The sequence below is a fragment of the Protopterus annectens genome, chromosome 11.part0 (genome assembly GCF_019279795.1).
Source record: "Protopterus annectens isolate FY-2018-M chromosome 11.part0, PAN1.0, whole genome shotgun sequence".
Lineage (NCBI taxonomy): Eukaryota > Metazoa > Chordata > Ceratodontiformes > Protopteridae > Protopterus > Protopterus annectens.
In genome coordinates, this window is record NC_056745.1 from 282,152,665 (window position 1) to 282,174,249 (window position 21,585).

Here is a 21,585-nt window from a genome sequence, read left to right on the forward strand (position 1 = left end):
TGAGGAGAGTGAGAGGCAGACGCAACATGACAAGGAGATGCTGACTCTTCGCCAGAGTCTTGGAGGTAATGGGGAGGGGAGTAACTGAACCCCAGAAGCAATAAAGGTCAGTACATTTCTGCCACAATTTACAGAGGGGGATAATTTTGATAGCTTCATTCATATGTTTGAAAGGGTATGTAAACAGTAGAATGTTGACCAAGGGCTCTGGATACAGTTCCTGACCCCCTTACTCTATGGTAAAGCTGTAATTGCTATTTCTAAATTGTCTGATACTGATTGCTTAAATTATAATATTTTAATAAATTGTATGTTAGAATGTTTTAAGTTAGTACCTGAGATTTATAGGAAAAAGCTTTGTGAGTATAGACGCAAGGCAGATGAAAGTGTGTGTGAATATATTGCTGAACTAAGCACTTATTTTTATAGGTGGGCAAGTGGATGTTAGGTCATCACTTTTGAAGGGCTGGCAGACCTTTTGGTGAGGAAACAAGCCCTTAGCACTTTGCCTGAGGACATGAGAATCTGGTTAGCTGACAGGCAATGCAATATTGCAGATGAGTTGAGGAAGAAGGGAGACCTATACCCAGCAAGCAGGGCATCATTGCACAGGAAAGGGATGCCCAGTGCTACTCACGGGCCTAAGACAACCCATGGTGGGCTGCCTAGACCACCCCAACAGAGTCCACCAGTAGCAGGGGAAGCCACTAGTCCAGGTACATCTCTAGGACCAAGGGTTAAATGTTTTAAATGCAACCAGTGGGGGCATGTAGCATATAGATGTCCATGGAGGCAAGGTGAGGAACAAAAGGTGGGAGAGTCAGTAAGTGGGAATGACAAAATGTCAGCAGTAAGCTGTCTTGAGACAACAAGGGTACCAAACTACCACTAGGCATTACATCCTATCTTAGTGGATGGGAAAGAGGCCACTGCTAAGAGAGGCACAGCCTCTAATCAAACCATTGTGAAGCCTGCAATGGTTAAAGAGGGGCATTACTTGCTTGGGCAGTCTACTTCAGTCAAAGCTTTAGGAGGGACCCCATTCCAAATAACTTTGGCTTGGGTTCACCTTGACTGGAAGGGTAGAAAAGGAAGCTAGCAAGTAGGTGTGTTTGAGGATATCCCTGCAGATGTCCTGATAGTGAATGATTTTGATAATGCAGTACCTTGTGTGGATGCAGTTACATGCAGTCAGGTTTGGAGACAGCATGTGGGTCTGATAGCCTTGGGGGGACTCAGACAGACTGCACACTTGCAGCCAGGACTGGTGAAGTGGTTACTTCATGGAGGGAGCTACCCTGTAGCAGTGAGACTGAAGGTGAGCCACAGCTGCTTGTGGGTACTGATGTTCCCTTGGACAGAGTCACTGCAAGGGCAGAGGTTAGAAGTAGTACCCAGGCTGACAGTGAGGCACCACTGTCAGAGGATACCAGACTTCCTGTGGAAGGGGAGCTGGGAAGAGTTACAATGAGAGAGTTGAGACAGGCTCAGCTCTCAGACCCTACATTACAAGGCCTGAGGGAGGTAGCCAGTGAGGCACCTGATTCTCAAGGGAAAGTGGAATCTGTATACTAGGGCAAAGGGTTACTCTATAGAGAGCGGACCCCAGAGGGAGGGCTAGATGGTGAGAGAATACAGCAGTTGGTAGTGTCCAGAGCCTACCACTTGGCACTCCTAGCCATAGCCACGATATTCCCTTTGCAGTCCATATGGGCATAAAGTGTACAAAGACACGTATTATGCAGAACTTTTATTGGCTTAGGATTTTCAGAGATGTAACAGAGTACTGCAGGACCTGTGATCAGTACCAAAAGGCAGGAGACAAGGTGAAAACTCCTTTGATGCCTTTGCCTGCAATTAAGGAGCCATTTCAGAGAGTAGCTATGGATATTGTGGGGCTTCTGAGTACCCTGAGTTTCACAGGGAAAAAGTATATCCTGGTGGTAGTAGATTATGCTACCAGATACTCTGAGATGGTAGCTGTGTCCTCCATTGAGGCTGAAAAGGTGGCAAATGTTTTGTTAAAGATTTGCAGCAGGGTAGGCTTCCCAAAAGAAATATTGTCTGACAGAGGTGCCAATTTCATGTCAGACCTGCTGGCTTGTTTGTGGAAGGACTGTGGGGTGAAGGACCGAAAGATCACCCCATACCATTCCCAGACTAATGGTTTTGTTGAGAGGTTAAACTTTGCACTCAAGATGATGCTACGGGCATTTGCAGACTAGTTTAAGAGGGAGTGGGATAGATATTTGCCACATCTATTGTTTGCTTACAGAGAGGTGCCCCAGGAATCCACATGTTTTTCACCCTTCGAGTTGCTGTATGGGCATAGGTTGAGGGGGGCCTCTAGATTTGATTCAAGATGAGTGGGAGGTGATTGTTAATCCCACAAGGAGTCTGTTGTGGCATATGTCCTAAACTTCAGGACAAGGCTCAGGGAGCTCATGGGCTTGGCCTAGGAGAACCTGGCAGAAGCCCAACACAGAAAAAGGTGTGGTATAAGAGGAATATTCAAGCTAGAGAGTATGGTGTTGGGCAGCAGGTAATGGTTCTCATTCCTGTCAGACACAACAAGCTGCAGGCTGCTAGAGAGGGACCCTTCAAGGTGGTAAGGAAGGCCAGTGTTGTTAATTACATGATAGAACTCGTAGGCAGGAGGCAGGGGCACAAACTGTACCATGTTAACATGATGAGACCTTACCATGATAGGGAGGCATCAGTGCTAAGTATTTGCAGTACAAGGTAGAAGGAGTCTCAGGGGGATCTATGGCTACAAGGAGCCAGCCAGCCAAATCCCAAATTACTATGCTGGAGCCTAGAGTTGCAGGCATGTGATGGGACAGTGCAGCACTGTACTGGGGCCAGCAATGCCAAGGCAGCTGGAATCTCAAGACAGGGAATGGGGTAAGGTATTCCCAGATAGGCTCGCCCTCTCAAGCAACATTTCTCAAGGGTCACTTGAAAAACTAGCTTGAGTTTTTTTTTTGGGGGGGGGGGTGTGACAAAGGGAAATACTGCCAGCTCAGCTACCTAAAATGTTGTAAATAATTTTGTCATTTGTGAATATTAATATGATTTTTATTGAAATGTAACAGAAGGAGATACTACCAGGCCAGCTATCTGGAATTTTGTAAATAAGTATATGTCATTTGAAAATATTAATATGATTTATATAGAAGTATGATAGAAGGAGATAACTGCCAGCCCAGCTATTTGGAATTTTGGAAGTGGTTATGTGTCATTTGTGAATGCCAACATGCTTCATGTAAGATGCTTTTGCTGCAACTGTGTTAGAACTGTATGTTACATACTGAGCTAAAATGTAACCACAGCATGCCCTACTGGCTTTGAACAGAAATGTATATACACTATTGCAATTGTGTAAGTATATATGTTTAAACAGTGGAAACTAGAACATAGAGGGTTAACTTGCAAAACTTCAAGAAAATAGTTGAAATTAAATTGTTTTACAATTGTGCTATAAAAGTTATCTTTCAGTTTCAGTCAACAGGAGACAGGATGTCTACACTAGGGGACTCTCTATATTGTTTTGTAATTGTTTTATTGTTTTATGTCTTCTAGCAGTTGCAAACATCTGAAGGCTATGTATTTTCACAAAGAGATGTTAAATGTTGGTAGTGTCTGGCACTGGGGTTTTAGCTTGGGAACTAAAGTCACATGACAAAAAGTTATGTCATCCAAGCTAACCCAGCAGTAATATTTAATATTAATTTAACAACTCTCTGTGAGAGAGAAACAGGGCATTTTGTATTTGTTTTTGACCTGGAAATATCCACTCTCACCACATCTGCACGTGCCTTGCTGTAAGTAAGCTTCTAGAGCATAGTAACTCTTTTAGATTCAGTAAGGAATATAATGAAGATTAGTTTAGAAGATTTCTGTATTTATGTGAGACTGTCCTGCAATGTTGTTTTAAATATTTCCTGTGATTCTGAACTCTGAATTAACTGTGTTTGTCTACTGAGTATTGTCTTGTTCTTTTATTATTTATTATTAAATATATTTAAACCTTTCAATTGTGGCTGGTCTGTTTAGTGATATTTAAGCTCTGAGAGCACTTGCATATCTATTTGGTGACACTTTACAGACCACTCTTAAATATCCTTGCTCTTGGTCAAACTGCTATTTAGATTAATAGTAACATTATACAGTAGGACACCCTTTGTTCAGGGCCTTAAAGTAGCTGATAAATAGTGGCTGATGAAAGTCAGAACTACCTTATAGTCTAGGCAGAAGAAGGCATAGCTAGTAAACCTGTGCCAGCCTTCCCCAGGAGTGTGTGTGTGTGTGCCCAGGAGTATGTGTGTGTGTGTGTGTGTGTGTGTGTGTGTGTGTGTGTATGGGTGTGTGTGTGTGTGTGTGTGTGTGTGTGTGTGTGTGTGTATGTGTGTGTGTGTGTTTGTATATAAATCAAATCTCATAGAGTGTGTGTCAGCTACTTGGACAGGGACACGAAGCACTGGTTGGACAGAGAGGGTACTGGAGATCTTGATTTGGCCACTCAGCTGAGATCTCAAACATATAGCCGTGCCAGTGGGGAGTCTTATTGGGGATCTGGAGAAAGAGGGAGAAACCAGCCCCAGACTGACTGTGATCTCTGTGTGCTTTTAAGGGAAATTGCACTTTACTGTGTGTGTGTGTGTGTGTGTGTGTGTGTGTGTGTGTGTGTGTGTGTACTTGTCATCCTCCCAGTGTGTATGTTCCCCACTGTTGCCAGTGGTGAGGATTGAGGCTCCTTGATTACTGGGTCAGTGCAGGGGCGTCATGCAGATGAACACATATTGCACTGCTAGCCTTAGCAGTTTACTAGATTTAAATAAATAATTTAAAATGTGTGTTTCAAGTGGTTTAATATATTCCACTCCACTCACAAGAGATGTAAAGGAAGGCGAGTATCTGGCTGCATGTCCATCATAATGCTGTTTCTTGCTTGTTTAGTTTGCTACATGAATGATTCCTTGCTAGATTGGTTATTAATATATGAATAAGTGAATACTTCCGTACTAGAATGTTGAAGATTCATTGCTTGATTGGTTATTGGTTCATGAAGACTTCCTTACTTAATTAGTTGTTAGAATGTAAATAAGTCTGTGCTTGATTTGCTATTAGTTCATGAATGCTTCCTTAATAGAATGGTTATTAGTACCTCAGCACTTCCTTGCTAGATTATTAGCTTCTGACTCCTTACTTTACAGGTTATTTGTATGTGAAGGCTTCCTTACTTAATTTAATATTGGTATGAGCAGTCTTCCCAGCTTCTGTGACCATTTCTTATTAATACATGAATGCTTCATTACTTGATTATTACTATGTGAACTTTCCTTTGCTTGATTGGTTATTTGAAAATTAATGTTTTTGTATTTAATTGGTTCACATATGAAAACATGTTAGCTTGATTGGTAATTAGTACATGAACACTTAAGCCTTGATGGTTACTACTACATGAATACCTCCCCTTACTTGAGTAATTATTAGTATGCGAGCGTGTCAATACTTTCTTGAGCAACTGATTATTAGTATGTGAATACTGAGTATTCTCTCCGATGCTCACATTTGCATCATTTTTGCGGCACATCGTGTCTGTCTTACCTCTATGTGGGGTTATGAGGTATGTTCAATGCAGCTCATTTCTGTTCCAGTACCCCATGCACACTTATTACTATGGACTAGAGTATATTCTTCATATGGTGCACTTGAGGCAGACATATGTCTAGTACATGTACTCCAGTTCTTTAAACATGTAAAGCATAATCCTGCCTAATACCTACAGACTCTGCCATTGCGGTCCTTGTAAGACCTGTCTTCCACAACATTTGCTGAATCTATATGACTGAGTTGTGTTCATATAAGTTTGTCATATTTGTATCAAATAGGTGGAATTGTTTTTGTCTCATCTGTTTATATCATGGGACAGATAAAACAATGCAAAACTTACAGCTTTATACATTAAGACAAATCTACTGCAGCTTACCAAAGCACAGTTACCTAGCACATGCTAATGAAGCTCCCTGCATAGCAAATATGGCACAATAAGACAATGATCATGTGGCCATTTTGTTTACAGTAGGATAGATGACTAATCTATATTTGTCAAACTGCCTTGTAACCAATGGAAGTATCCTGAATGGAAGGATATCCTCACACTAAACCTCTTAGAATAAAGGGCCATGTTATCAACATCTGTCAATAAGCAGATCTATAACATGCCATCTTTCCCAAACCTTGCTTGTAAACTGCCTTCTGTCTCAGACTTACTATGTGGATGCCAGGTTCCATGAGTTACAGTCAACTGTAATAGGGTTTGTTGGCCAGTGATGGATATATATGTAGTTCAACAGAGGTCTGGTAATAGGGTCTACCAAGTCCTAAGGTGGGTCCTTGAATGAAGTATCCCAATATTGCACGTAATTGCCTGTCTACTTCATGATTCCAAACTGCTATTTCATTGTTGCATCACTCCAAAGTAGATCACTTACTCTGGGAAGTGAACCTCCATCATCTGATATTATGACAGTATGCCTGCATGAATGATTTGGAGGAGGGTATCTATAAATAATCAGAAATAAACTTATCTGACTGAAAAGAGTTGAATAACTATCCAAGAAAATACTAGACAGGAAACAGCTACAATAAATACTCCACCAAGGTACAATAAAGTCATAAAAATCCACAAAGAAATGGTGACGTAACCAAGGCACAGAAAGTCCTAGTTTAAACATAGTCCAAGAATGAATAAAACGAAGGTAAAATCCAAGGTAAATTTATTCACTCAGGTAAGCGCTTTCATGATACACATATCACTTCTTCAGAACTTCAAACAAACACTTCCTACGCAACTATATTTAAACAGTATTCAAACCAATCAAATCAAACCAATTAATGCTCGAAGTAATTAGTACTTAAAGTAAAACCAGTCATTCTGCAATATGTGCAGAGTCATACTGGCACTATAGGGGTGGCAAGGGCCTTGGCCAGTATCTGGAATCCTAGGGGTGACAGATGCAGGCCATCTGTGGCAATGCATCGAGGTCTGTCTATCGTGTCATCCCAAGCAGACAGATACTGGAGCCCCTTTGAATTACATCAGAAAAGCACATTTGTGTACACTTACCATAAATGTAGATGTTCGAGTGTATTCATTGTTGCAGTCATTACATTTGGGTTATCTGCTAGCAGGTTGCCCTCAGTCGGCCTTATTAACAAAGTCTTGGGTCCTGCATCGGTTGCTGTCCCTTCTTCCATGACGTCAGGTCGTCAGGGGTATAAAACATGCAGCCGACACCACTTTCATCAGTTTTTCTTGCCCCAGATGTTGGGTACCCCCCAAATGGGGAGCAAAAAAAAAAAAAAAAAAAAAAAAAAATATATATATATATATATATATATATATACATATACATATACATGTAATTTAGAGCACAAAAAAATATACCTACAAATAAAAGCAAATACACCAAAATGGCTTTTAAGCAAAGTAAAAGAAAGAAGAGGTATAGTAAGAGAAAAACAGGGGGCTGGAGGGTGGGTAACCAGGACTGCAACAGTGAATACACTCGAACTTCTACATTTATGGTAAGTGTACACAACTGTACTGTGTTCTTCATGTTTCACTGTTGCAGTCATTACATTTGGGTAGAATCCCAAAGCTATGGTTGGGAGGATGGAATTATACAGCATTAGGAGCAGCTATAAAGCCCTGCAGGACAGCAGTGGCAAAGCCTGCTCTGGATTTAGAGAAGAGTGGTAAATGATCATGTTTGGTGAATGTATGAACTGAGCTCCTGGTAGCAGCTTCTAGAATGTCTCTGGTAGGAACCCCTCTGAGAAAGGCTGCAGAAGGAGATGCAACCCTGGTGGAATGGGATCTGATCCCCTTGGGGACAGGTTTACCATGGTGCATGTAGCAGAAACGAATACAATGGCTTATCTATTTTGAAATAGTCTGCTTTGAAATAGCCTTCCCCTCTGCCCCTACAGCAAATGCCACCAGTAATTGCTCAGATTTTCCTAGAGATTTTGTCCTGGTTAAGTAGAATCTTAGTTGTCTGTGTACATCCAATGAATGCAGAATCTGCTCACCCTTGTTCTGTGGATTTGGGAAGAAGGTTGGCAGATGAATGGTCTGATTAAGAGCCACACTAGATACCACTTTAGGCATAAAGGATGGATTGGTCCTGAGAGCCACACTGTCTGGGTAAAATATAATAAAAGGCTCCACTGCCATGAGAGCCTGTAGTTCTGAAATCCTTCTAGCTGAAGTGACTGCTAAAAGAAAAGCTGTCTTCCAAGAGAGAAATTTTAGGTCTACAGTAGCAGCTGGCTCAAAAGGAGGTAGAGTGAGTTTTTCCAACACAAAATTGAGGTTCCATGTGGGAGTTGGTGCTCTCCTGGGAGGTCTTAAATCTTTGGCCCCTCTGAGGTACTGCTTTAGCAGGGGATGAGAAAAGAGGGCAGGCTCTGTGTTGTAATGAGCTGAAATGGCAGAGGCATGGATTTTTATGGAAGAAAAAGGCCCTTGTGAAGCATCTCAGTTAAATATTGCAGAATCTGAGGAATATTAGGCATTGCTGTGCTTATTCCTTGTGCTTGGTTCCAGGCACAGAATCTTTTCCATTTGTCAGTATAAGATTTTCTAGTACTAGGCCTTCTTAGCCTCCAAAATGACATCCATCACAGGTTTGCTGAGAGATGTAACTGGTGAAATTAGTTGATTAGCCATGCTGCAAGATTCAGAGTTTGGAGCTGAGTGTGCAGAATTTGATATTTCTGCTGAGACAGTAGATAAGGTGTCTGAGGCAGGTACCAAGGAGGAAGGTGTGACATATTGCATAGGAGCAGGTACCAGTGTTGGTGAGACCAGTCTGGAGCAATCAGAATCATTTTTGGTTTTTCCTGTCTAACTTTTAGTAAGACCTTGGAGAGCAGAGGCAGAGGGGGAAAGGCATAGACTAAGGTTTTTCCAGCTGAAGGATAGAGCATCCACTTTCCAAGCTTTTTTGTGATGAATTCTTGTGCAGAATTTGTCCAACTGATAGTTTTGGGGTAAGGCAAAAAGATCTATGTCTGGGCTCCCCCATTTGTGTGTCAACATGCTGAAGATTTGTGGATCCAGTTTCAATTCATGTGGGTCCATAAGATTTCTGCTTAGTTCGTCTGCCAGAGTATTTTCTTTCCTGGCAGGAATTGAGCCTGTAGATATATTTGATAAGTCAAGGCCGTGTTCCACAAAGCCATGGCTAGTCTGTAAAGGGGGTAGTAATGGGTACCCCCCTGCTTGTGTATGTACCACATGACTGTGGTGTTGTCTGTCTTTATCAGTAGTTATCCTGGATGAAGATAGTCCTTGAAGGCTGTCAGAGCATTCTGTACAGCTAGCATATCTTTCTGGTTGATATGTAGGTGCATTTGATTTGGGCTCCATTGGCCCTGAATGCATCTCCCTGTCAGATGCGCCCCCCAAGCATAATCTGATGCGTCTGTAGTCAGGGTTTGGGTGGCAGGGGGTGGAATGAATGATAGTCCCTTGTTCTGGTGGCAGGCCTCTGCCCACCATAGGAACTCTTGCTGCAGGCAAGGAATGATAGGAGTTTCCAGGCTGTGACAATGTTGACTCCATAAGCTTTTTAGGTACCATTGAAGTTTCCTCATATGCAGTCTTGCATATGGAATTATTATAATGCAGGAAGCCATGAACCCCAAGGCCTGCAGAATTTGTCTTGCAGATAGCTAGGTTTTTGTGGCCACTTATTTGAAGTAAGTCATCAATTGAATTTGTTTTTCTGGCATAAGGTAAGTCATCCGGGCAGTTGTATTCAAGCCTGCACCCAGGAATGTAATTATTTGAGAGGGTACCAGTTGTGATTTCTTTTCGTTTATGGTGTACCCTAGGCAAGTTAGAAACACCAGATGTTTTAGGAGAGGGTCCTTGTTTTCTGCCTGAATTAGACAATTGTCCAGGTAAGGATAAATTTGAATGTTTCTTTGTCTGCAAAATGCAATTACTGGTGCCAGGCACTTTGTGAAGACCCTGGGCACAGTAGATAAGCCAAAGGGCAGTGCAGAAAACTGGTAATGCAAATAGCCTGCTTTGAAGCGGAGGTATCTTCTGCAAGATTCCCTGATTGGGATATGCAGGTAAGCCTCTTTTAAGTCTAGAGTTACCAACCAGGCATCCTTGCCTAGCACAGGCAGTAACTGTTGTAGAGTCAGCATCTTGAATTTTGTAATGTCCAGGAATGTATTTAGAATGGATAAGTCCAGAATTGGACACCATGATTTGTCTTTTCTGGGTACCAAGAAAAGTCTTGAATAAAAACCTTGCACCTTTTCTGGTACTGGTTGAATAGCCCCATATTCATGAGGGACATAACTTGTTTCTGGGCCTCTGGCCACTGATTTGGTGGCAGATCTGGCCATCCGTTTGGGATTGGCAATGTGTGGAAATGAAATCTGTATCCCTGGGGTACTATATTTAAAACCCACTTGTCCTGGGTAATTAGTTGCCAGTTTCATGCATGAAGTGCCAGTTTTCCCCCCCAAAGGGGCAGCCAAAAGATAAGTGCTTGGTGATTGCAGAGGAAAGTCATTGAGACTGTTTACTGTAGGAAGGTGCCTTGTTACTTCCAGATTTGGAGGTGGAGGCACCCCATTGTTTTGTTCTATAAGTTCCTTGTGACCGAAACCTGGAGCCTGTGGAGTGTCTGGGTTTGACCTGAGTGGCTCTGGTGGGTACTGGAAAGGACCAATTCTTCGTAGGCCAGTGCCTGCTGAGAAAATCTTTTACAGTTTGCATAGATTTAGCTTTATCTTCCATCTTTTTCAAAACTTCTTCTGCCTTATTACCAAATAGACTGTCCTGTTGTAAAGGAGCATCCAACAATTTTGCTTTAATATGATCAGGCAGATTTTGCTCCTTGATCCAAGCATGCCTTCTTATCACAGATCCAGTTACAGCAGCCCTGCAAGAGGCCTCCAAGGAATCAAAACCACATTGCAAAGTATGCATGCCAACTTGTTCAGCTGAATGCAATAAATCCTGCAACTCTTTATTTTCCACACAGTCAGAAATCAACATCATTTTCTGTTTAAGTAAGCCCATGACATGCTGCTGATATTTAAGCATATGAAATTGACAGTTTAAAGCCCTGATTGCCAAGGTTGCAAACGTGTAAACCTTCTTACCCCATCTATCCAGCACCCTGAAGTTTCTATCAGAAGGGGTAGGATTTTTAGCCGTAGAAGCCTTAATGCCCTTGGGACCCTGAGAAATGGTTTCAGGGTCAGCAGTAGGGTTTTTAAAGAGGAATTTGTGGGAGTCAGGAACCCTGTAATATCTGTCTGGCTTATTAGGAGCTGGAGGCAGGGAATCAGGAGCCATGCTGGATTCTGAGAAAACATCATCAACAATGTCTAGAATAGGAGGTATAGCCAAAGGCCTATGCTGAGGAAGAAGATGGAAATCCCTAAGCCTCTTTTTAGATTCTGAGAAATCCTGACTCTCCCAGTGAAAGTGTTCCCTTAAGATATGCAAAGTTTCTCCAAAAGAAAAATCCTCAGGAGGAGAAGCAGAAGGGATGGAATCTTCTGCATCAGAGTCCTCATAAGGCGGAATAGATAATTCCTGATCAGAAGAGGAACCAGAAGAAATAGAAACCTGATCTGATGATTCATAGTCAGTGCCTTGCCTAGGCCTCTTAGCAGGAGGGGGATGGGAACCCCTGATCAAGGTAATTAAATCCTCAGCCATTTTGATCATTTGTTTTTTAGGCATAGGGGCCTGTGCATGTGGCCCAAGTGTCGGTTTTTTAGACATAGAAGTTGATTTTGGCCTAGGATTTGAAGATAGCATTGGTTTAATATACAAATCTTTAGGCCTGAAAACACCCTCAGAAGCCAGTGCCTGCTCTGCGGCTATGGACTCATCTAAGGTAGAGACATCCACGGGTTCAATACTTAGTGTCTCGTGGCATACCAGACTCTGAATGGGTCTCAGTAGAAGCCTGCGAATCAAAAGTAGTGGGTATCAGGGGCTGCGAAAGCACCTCACTGAGTACCGGCGAAACGGCGACTGGCTTAGGAGAAGCTTTGTCGTCGGTTTTGGACCTCGACGGTCTGTCTCTGTCTTTTTCTTTGCATTTTTTATGTATTCCGGTAGTCGGATTGCTAACCGACTTCATTTCTGGATAGTTTAATCTTGAGCCAAAATATTTTGATGCAAAAATATATCGACGCTTAATAGTACGTTGATTAAATTTAGCATAAAACTGACAGCAAGGTACATTGTGGTCAGGGCCTAGGCAAGGAATACAGTACAAATGAAAATCCTTATGAGATATTTGCTTCCCACAAGTAATACAATTATTAACTTACTGACATTGGTAAGGATCAAGAAAAAGTTTCCCCAACAGGGTACTTAGCTTTAGGTTGAAGACTTTGGTTCTGAAACTCGAAAATGAAAATTTCAGGAGTCGGTCGGCCGGCACTTGCGAACTGCTTCTGCTTTGGGCACTGCGCGGCAAGAAAGACTGATGAAAATGGCGTCGGCTGCATGTTTTATACCCCTGATGACCTGACGTCATGGAAGAAGGGACAGCAACTGGTGCAGGACCCAAGACGTTGTTAATCAGGCTAATTGAGGGCAGCCTGCCAGCAGATTACCCAAATATAATGACTGTAACAGTGAAACATGAAGAACATCTGAGCCAATTGTTGAAGTCAATCATTTTCTGCTTGTACTGCAGTATCATTCTTGGTGACGGTAGAATGCTACTCAAAGCTAGGGTCATACCTGCCTGGGCTACAAGATCCGAGAGCTCCTCCATGTCTATTTTCGGTTTCCTATGAAACCATCGAATTTACACTACATCGAGAATGACTACATCGAGACTAGACCATCGAAAGTACATAACAGCGAAAACAGAAATCGTCGACATTGAAAACATCGACTACATGGAAAGTGCAGAACATACAGGAGAGAAGTTATAAATACAGTTATACTACACTACATACCATACACACTAGCCCTGACCCAAACCCTAACCCTAAGGTCTGACACTATTGCACACTTCACCTTCCTGCACCCTAACCCTAACTCACTTACCCACCCCTAGCCCAAGCTCCGACACTAACGCACACTTCACCTACCTGCACCCTAACCCTAACTCACTTACCCACCCCTAGCCCAAGCTCCGACACTAACGCACACTTCACCTACCTGCACCCTAACCCTAACTCACTTACCCACCCCTAGCCCAAGCTCCGACACTAACGCACACTTCACCTACCTGCACCCTAACCTGAACTCACTTACCTGACCACTCCTACCTCCGTCACTGTCGCACACTTAGGGAATCAATCGGCGGTTCGGTCTTTAGAAGGGGACCCGTTAAACATACACAAGTGCTGTGACATTTCATTTTCGACGCTTTGGAAGTCGACGATTTCCATTTTCGATGGTTTGCAATTTCAATATAGAAGTCCCGATCTTCTCATTTTCGATGTAGTGTAAATTCGATGGTTTCATAGGGAACCCTATTTTCATGTAGTCCAGGGAGGTACGTCTTAGGTCATTCACATCAACATGTATGATGATGGAGTCATATTTGTACTTCCTGTGGAGAGACCCAAGTGCATGCGTTATGTGGTGAATCTTGGTACCTGACAGGCAGCTGACCATGACTTTTTCCTTATTCGGCCTAGTGAGTGGGACGTCAGTGTGCCTAACAATTGAGTCATCTATAACTAATGTGTTTGGTACGTTGTTCTGCCTTAGGGGCTTAGCTTGAGTGGCACACTGGTTGTGAGGGCTATGTGCTTGTGGGTTATGCTTGGATGGGATGGGTGCATGCATCTGTGCCTCGGAGATCTCTGTTGTTTGGGCAGATTTTTTAAGAGAGCCTGTGCAAAAGTGGTCATGTGTTTTGTGTTGCTATTTGATAGTGGTGGTGTGCTAACAGGGGGGCTATGTGTTGCCTGTGATGTAATGTGTGTGTTGACCTTTTCCTCCTGACTGGCTGACTCTGTCTTGGATTGAGAGAGCAAAGCCTCAAGTTTGGCTATGTACTTGCATTTCTCACAAGTGGATTTGTTTGGAGGTAGGAGGAGAGGGTTGTCTGTTTACATGAGGCAATTGCTGCATTGTCTCAGGATGCCCAGGTTCTCCAGGTTAATGAGAGAAAGGATCAGAAACTGACCTTTGGTCATGCCTGGAAAAGTGATCAGCTTTTTAAGCACTGAGTTATTTATGTTTAGTTTAAGTACTGAAGCTTTTTGTTTCCTTTATGGAAAGTTAGTGATAGTGGCAGTGGGTGAACTTGCAATAAATGCTACAAGATGTTCTGAGCAAATGCTGGATTTAAGGTTTAATTGGAGTGCTCAGAGGTAAAGGTTTACAAAGTCTAAGGGAAAATTTGAAGAGCAGACTTTAAGGGACCGGTAATGGTTTTACCTTGGCTAAGCGGCACTGTGTGTCGTGCAAACCCGCACAAGCACGTTTTTTAAACAGAACGATGAAAGGGATAGAATTAGCCCAAAATGGCCAATAAAAATAGAATTTCTGAGCTGAAACCACTTCTTTAGAGACAGATAGTCTGCTCAGAGCTTACCACTCCCACTGATAAGCAGGGAAGCTTCCCTCTATCTCAGTAAGGTCTGGCCCACACACTGTTGTATTATAAGTTCTCTGATGACAAAGATTTACAGAAGTATTTCTAAACTACTGAAAATTAGTAAAAAAGGAAAAATAAACAAAATACATGGTGTAAATCTATACAACCCAACTGTATGTCATCATTAAACACTTGAATATGCTAGCAGTATGTTTCCATAACAATGAGGTGCTGTTTTTGACTGCTGCAGTATTCTACCCTGGTAACCAATTAATAACTTATTTTATTCAACTGTTTATGTATGCTTGAATATTAGTTTATTGTTTGGCATCTTACTTTTGCTTTCTTTTCTGTTGTGGTAGAACTTTCTGCAGTCCGAAGGCTCATCTTTGATTAGGACGTTTGGATATGAGGCAGGGATCTGTGTATACTTTGGACTAGTCAACTTGCTGTTCCCATACTGTAAAAGAAACAAAAACAATAGCAGTTTATATACAATCAAATACCTCTACAGCATTATGACTGGTGAACAGGACATAAGACTTCTGATGGGGTCACTACAGATGCAGAGTACAAACTAAACCTGCAGTCAGAAATAACCAGATATAAAATGAAAGAGACAGAAACTCTATCAGAAATCTAGTTTTAAAGCATATCTTATTGAGTCAGGAGAAAATTTTAACAATACTTACAGTCACTGATATACCACACCAATCTAGGTTAATCCATGCTGAGGCAAGCAAATACAGACAGAGAATTGTTTCTGCAAATAATTAAACTCAGAATGAGGTATGATGAGTTTTTTTCTTCACCTGACCATAAGACAGAATGAATACCTCAAAAATGCTTATGAGAGTATTTTCATTTATTGCTTTTTGACTCAAGGTAAGAGTAAAAGGAATACAGACTGTGCCGTTCAGCATGTTCTGCATTGCACAAACATAATAGTAATAAAATTAGGCTGTGATATGATCTGTGAGTTTATTATTTACTTATTTCCATATCCATCCATCCTCCACCCCTTTTTGCACATGGGGCAAGATGTCACTTCAGCAGTGGCAATCATCTTGAGTCAAGGTTTAAACTGCGGGTGGCTAGCCCTGCTGTGGTAGCTCATTCGTACCACTCAGTTGCACACACACTGTCACCTACAAACAATTTAGAGTGTCCAATCCACCTACGCATGGCATGTCTTTAGAAACCAGAATGCCTGGAGGAAACCCACATGACCATAGGGAGGACATGCAGACTCCACACAGAAGGTACCCCAGCCAAGAATCGAATCAGAGAGCCTCTTGCTGTGAGACAACAATGCTAACCCCTGCACCACTGCGGCCACCCAAATTCCATATGTTTATTTCCATATATTTACTGGAAATAATCTGACTTGATCTGTGAGTTTATTATTTACTTATTTCCATATGTTGATTGGGAATAATCTGTTTTGATCTGTGAGTTTATTATTTACTTATTTCCACTTGTTGAACGGGAATAATCTGACCTGATCTGCGAGTTTACTATTTACTTATGTCCATATGTTGATTGGGAATAATTTGCCTTGATCTGTGAGTTTATTTCCTTATTTCAATATGTTGACTGGGAATAATCTGACTTGATCTGTGGTTTATTATTTACTTATTTCCATATGTTGACTGGGAATAATCTGACTTGATCTGTGAGTTTATTATTTACTTATTTCCATGTGTTGTCTGGGAATAATCTGACTTAATCTGTGAATTTACTATTTATTTATTTCCATATGTTGACTGGGAATAATCTGATTTGATCTGTGAGTTTATTATTTACTTATTTCCATATGTTGACTGGGAATAATCTGACTTAATCTGTGAGTTTACTATTTACTTATTTCCATATGTTGACTGGGGATAATCTGACTTGATCTGTGAGTTTATTATTTACTTATTTCCATATGTTGATTGGGAATAATCTGTTTTGATCTGTGAGTTTATTATTTACTTATTTCCACTTGTTGAACGGGAATAATCTGACCTGATCTGCGAGTTTACTATTTACTTATGTCCATATGTTGATTGGGAATAATTTGCCTTGATCTGTGAGTTTATTTCCTTATTTCAATATGTTGACTGGGAATAATCTGACTTGATCTGTGGTTTATTATTTACTTATTTCCATATGTTGACTGGGAATAATCTGACTTGATCTGTGAGTTTATTATTTACTTATTTCCATGTGTTGTCTGGGAATAATCTGACTTAATCTGTGAATTTACTATTTATTTATTTCCATATGTTGACTGGGAATAATCTGATTTGATCTGTGAGTTTATTATTTACTAATTTCCATATGTTGACTGGGAATAATCTGACTTAATCTGTGAGTTTACTATTTACTTATTTCCATATGTTGACTGGGGATAATCTGACTTGATCTGTGAGTTTATTATTTACTTATTTCCATGTGTTGTCTGGGAATAATCTGACTTTATCTGTGAGTTTACTATTTACTTATTTCCATATGTTGACTGGGAATAATCTGACTTGATCTGTGAGTTTATTATTTACTTATTTCCATGTGTTGTCTGGGAATAATCTGACTATCTGTGAGTTTACTATTTACTTATTTCCATATGTTGACTGGGAATAATCTGACTTAATCTGTGAGTTTACTATTTACTTATTTCCATATGTTGACTGGGAATAATCTGACTTGATCTGTGAGTTTATTATTTACTTATTTCCATGTGTTGACTGGGAATAATCTGACTTAATCTGTGCGTTTACTATTTACTTATTTCCATATGTTGACTGGGAATAATCTGACTTGATCTCTGGGAATAATCTGACTTAATCTGTGAGTTTACTATTTACATATTTCCATATGTTGACTGGGAATAATCTGACTTGATCTGTGAGTTTATTATTTACTTATTTCTATATGTTGATTGGGAATAATCTGGCTGAGCTAAAGGTCCACTTTCAGAGGAGGCCCAGAAACAAAAGCAAAGCATTACAGTTATACAAAACAGGAAACAAAAATTAACTGTACGTAGACATTCTTGAATGCATATACAAAACATTTACAAAACAGATATATACATCAATAGAGCATATCAGTAACAATGTTACAAATAAATATAGTAACAGTATATGCCAGTGATTGAATATAGTATTAAGAATTTAGCTAAAAGAGATAGAGGAAGAGAGAAAAAAAACTAGGATGGAGATAGGATTGACTGAGAAAAAAAATCAGATGAAAGAATAGGTCCAAGTGAAAGCTAAGTATGTTTTTAGATTGCAGAGAAATGATTTTTAAGTTTACTATCATGTCTAAGGTCTGGAAGAATGGAATTCCCAAAAGAAAAATCGTAGTATCCCTCAGAAGTCTCAGAAAACCCAGTATGCAACCTGTTACCTCTCAACTGTACAGATATTTGCAGAATGTCCACATTTTTGCCTCTTATTTTTGGTCTGTTTCTCATAAAATTGTGGTTTTCTGGCAAACGATTGCCAATTTTTTGAGGAATGAAATCAGAGAATATCGAGAGACGTTTGAGATTCAAACTTCCTACTATTCAGAAAATTCCTGCTAATGCAAAACCTGATTCTATCAACTTTATAAGTTTGTAAGAGTAATATTTAAAAATTGTCCCTATTTTTGAGCCTTTGTCCCCCCACACACATGCATTATTTATGGCTTTGTCCAGATTCTTGCTCAACAAAGTTGGGAGGTCTTTACATATTTCTATATGCTGACTGGGAATAACCTAGACTGGGTCAAAAACAAACCAAGAAGAAACTCCAGTCTGGAGGGTGTGAGTGCAGTTCACTGAATTATGTTATGATATACACCTAGTTCTGTAATAAAAATCAAACTGTAAAATACATGCCACAATATAATAAAATAGAAAATAGTAGGTAGTCCACAGCTGAGTAAAAATAGAATATCCTTTATTGAAACACACAAGCAAACAAGGGAGTGGTTACAGAGGGTGGTTCTGTTAACAGTAATAAAACAAAATCATTCCTTTAACCAAGTCCCCCTTCCTCTTTAACACCATATTGTAATGTGAGATTGTGGCACCTTAGAACTGAAACTAAAAAGCTAGAGACAAATTAAAATATACAATATAAGAACAGCTTATTAACACTTTATATACCAATCTGAATTTTATTAAGACAATAATTTAAAAAATCATTAACAAAATGACTAACTGCTGCATAAAGTATAGATAAAGTGTTAATAAGCTGTTCTTATACTGTATATTTTGATTGTCTCTAGATTGACATTAAGTTAATAAGAAGGTCAGTTTCAAACCAGTTCAAATAAGAGTCTACTAACACTAAGCAATGTTGACCATTCCACTCAAAAATATCAATAGCAACTGTTGACCATGGTAGTTCAGGAATCTGGTTTAGCTGAAGTGGTTCTTTTTGTTGGTGTGATTTATTGCTGTTGCAAATGGAACATGCTAGTTTCCTTCTCTGTATCTTTTGACATAGAAGGCCAAAATACTATGCCTCTTGCCCTTCTTTTGGTTGAATCAGTATCCGGGTGACCACAATGCAAAATTTTGACATATTCCTGTTGTAATGCTGAAGGAATTACCACTTTAGGACCTTTCATGATGACTCCATCTTCCATCATGAGCTCATCTCCACAAAGAAAATATTTCTGTATAGCAAGTGGTAAACTGGTCGGTTGTGCTGGCCATCCTTGACTGATAACATGTTTCAGATTCTGAAGAACTGGGTCTGAAGCTGTATGATTTCTGAGTTCATCAAGACGTGATGAGGAAACATTTCTGACTTCCATGACTTCTAAGTCTGCTTTCTCATTGTCATGCTGTTTTGCTGTTGGTCTGGGTGCTCTTGACAAATCATTAGCAAGATATAGAAATTTTCCTTTTGTATAGACAATATTGAAATGACACCTTTGCAATTTTTAACATCATGCATTGCAAGCGTGCTGGGGCTGTATGTATTGGGCTTTTTCAGAATTGTCACTAGAGGTTGGTGATCAGTCTCTGTTTGAATAGGTTTGCCATAAATATAATCATTGAACTTCAAACATGCGAACACGACTGCAAAAAGCCCTTTTTCAATTTGTGCATATTGCATTTCAGTTTGGTTTAAATTTCTGAATGCATAGGCTACTGGTATACCTTCTTGAAGACATGCTGCACCAAAACCATACTTTGAAGCATCACATGAAAGAGTAACAGGTTTGTGAACATCATAATATCTAAATGTTGGTGGACTGGCAATTTCTGTTTTAGAACGTCAAATGCTTTTTGGTTTTGTTCCAACCATGACCAGTTTATATTTTTGCATGTCAACTCATGTAACAGTGCTGAAAGCTCACTCAGGTCTGGGACGAACTTTCCTAAATAGTTGACCATAGCAAGAAGATGTTGTAAAGATGTGAAATTTTCTGGAAGTGGCATCTTGAAAATTGCTGCTTGCTTAGACGGATTTGGTTGTAAGCCAGAACTGGTAAACAAATGACCCATATAAGTAACTTCTTTCAGCTTGAATTTACATTTCTGAAGATTCAGTTTAAAATTTACTCCACTTTCCTGAGGTTTCTATTATGTTCGACTTCACCATTGCCCCCTACAATAATGTCATCTACTATAAGAGCACATGGATAACCTGAAAAAATTTGTTCCATCCCAAATGGCATTCTCAAAAATCTGTACCTACCAAATGGAGTACTGAAAGTGATTAACAATGAAGGTGTGTGATCTAGTGAAATTTGCCATAAGGAACTTTTTGTATCTAAGACTGAAAAACAGTGGCATTTGGCATGAGAGCAGCTACTCTACTGTGCTCATTGGATGATGAGGATGCTGTTTAAATCTCTTGGATCAATACATATTTGAATATAATCTGCACTTTTCGTATGAGCTATGGCCATGGAGGATACTCATTCAGTCGGTTCTTTTTCTGGAGTAAGGATACCTAAATTCACCATTATGTCAAGCTCTGCTTTTACTTTACTCTGCATTATTCACAGAAACTTCCTTGCTGGCCTGACAACTGGTCTTACTTCATGGTTTAACTTCATGGAATAGGTGAATGGAAGTTTGTCAAGCTCGTCTGTGAAAATATCAGCATATTCACTAAAATATTCTGTGTAAAACTATAGTGGTTGTTCAGACTTATATGATGGACCTATTTATTAAATGAAATCGGTCCCATTCTCAAACTGTCTTTGAGGTTTAACAATGACTGCACGTGTCTTTTGACTAAGTAAAACTGCAAGTCATAGCTGTTCCCAGCAGAATAGCATGTGAGAACTACTGTACCATCAGTTTGAATCACTTCACCACCATAAACAACTAGTTTTGCGCACTTTGCTGAATCAAGTTTCTCACTAACTCTTACTCTGGCAAACATTTGTGCTGATATAACACTGTACTTGGATCCAGTGTTTACGTTAAGATTTACAGGTTTCCCATTAATTTGTACAGTACAAAATATTTCACTCTTTGCTCCAAACTGATAATCTACTGTGTTAACTGTTTCACTGATCACAGAGACACCATCAACATAGAAAGTTTGCTCACAGCTCTCGATCTGATCTACTTCCTTTTTCTGATGCTCTCTTTTAATAAAAGTATGTGCCAACTTTGACTTCAAAGCCTTTTGAAATGATTCCACAGTTTACATTTATGACATTGCTGATCAACAGCTAAGCAATTCTCTCATTTAGGTTCATAAGTGCCTCCACAATTACATCAGTTAACAATGAGATTAGGTGTGTCATAAACCTCTCAGTTTATATTTCTTTTTTATTTTACCTTTATGTTGCACACTATTAACATTCACACTTGCAGATACTACATGAGATACTGCATGCATGCTTTTCTCATTTGGAAGCATGTTCATATGCTCTTCTTTAAGCTCATGTATTTGACAAATCTCAGTGGACTTGCTCATTGTTAAATCACTGGCTTGAAGCAAAATCTTTCTCA

The 21,585-nt window shown here is 40.1% G+C and overlaps 1 protein-coding gene across 2 annotated transcripts in view; it reads right to left on the bottom strand.

Annotated features, from left to right (window-relative positions):
• The window catches only part of LOC122814819 (transcription factor Spi-B-like), a 288,582-nt gene that overhangs the window by 41,632 nt on the left and 225,365 nt on the right, over positions 1–21,585 (bottom strand). For both annotated transcript variants that reach the window (XM_044087114.1, XM_044087113.1), the window contains one exon: positions 14,964–15,087. In XM_044087114.1, coding sequence (XP_043943049.1) covers positions 14,964–15,087 — 124 coding nt within the window. The remainder of the gene's footprint in view (positions 1–14,963; positions 15,088–21,585) is intronic.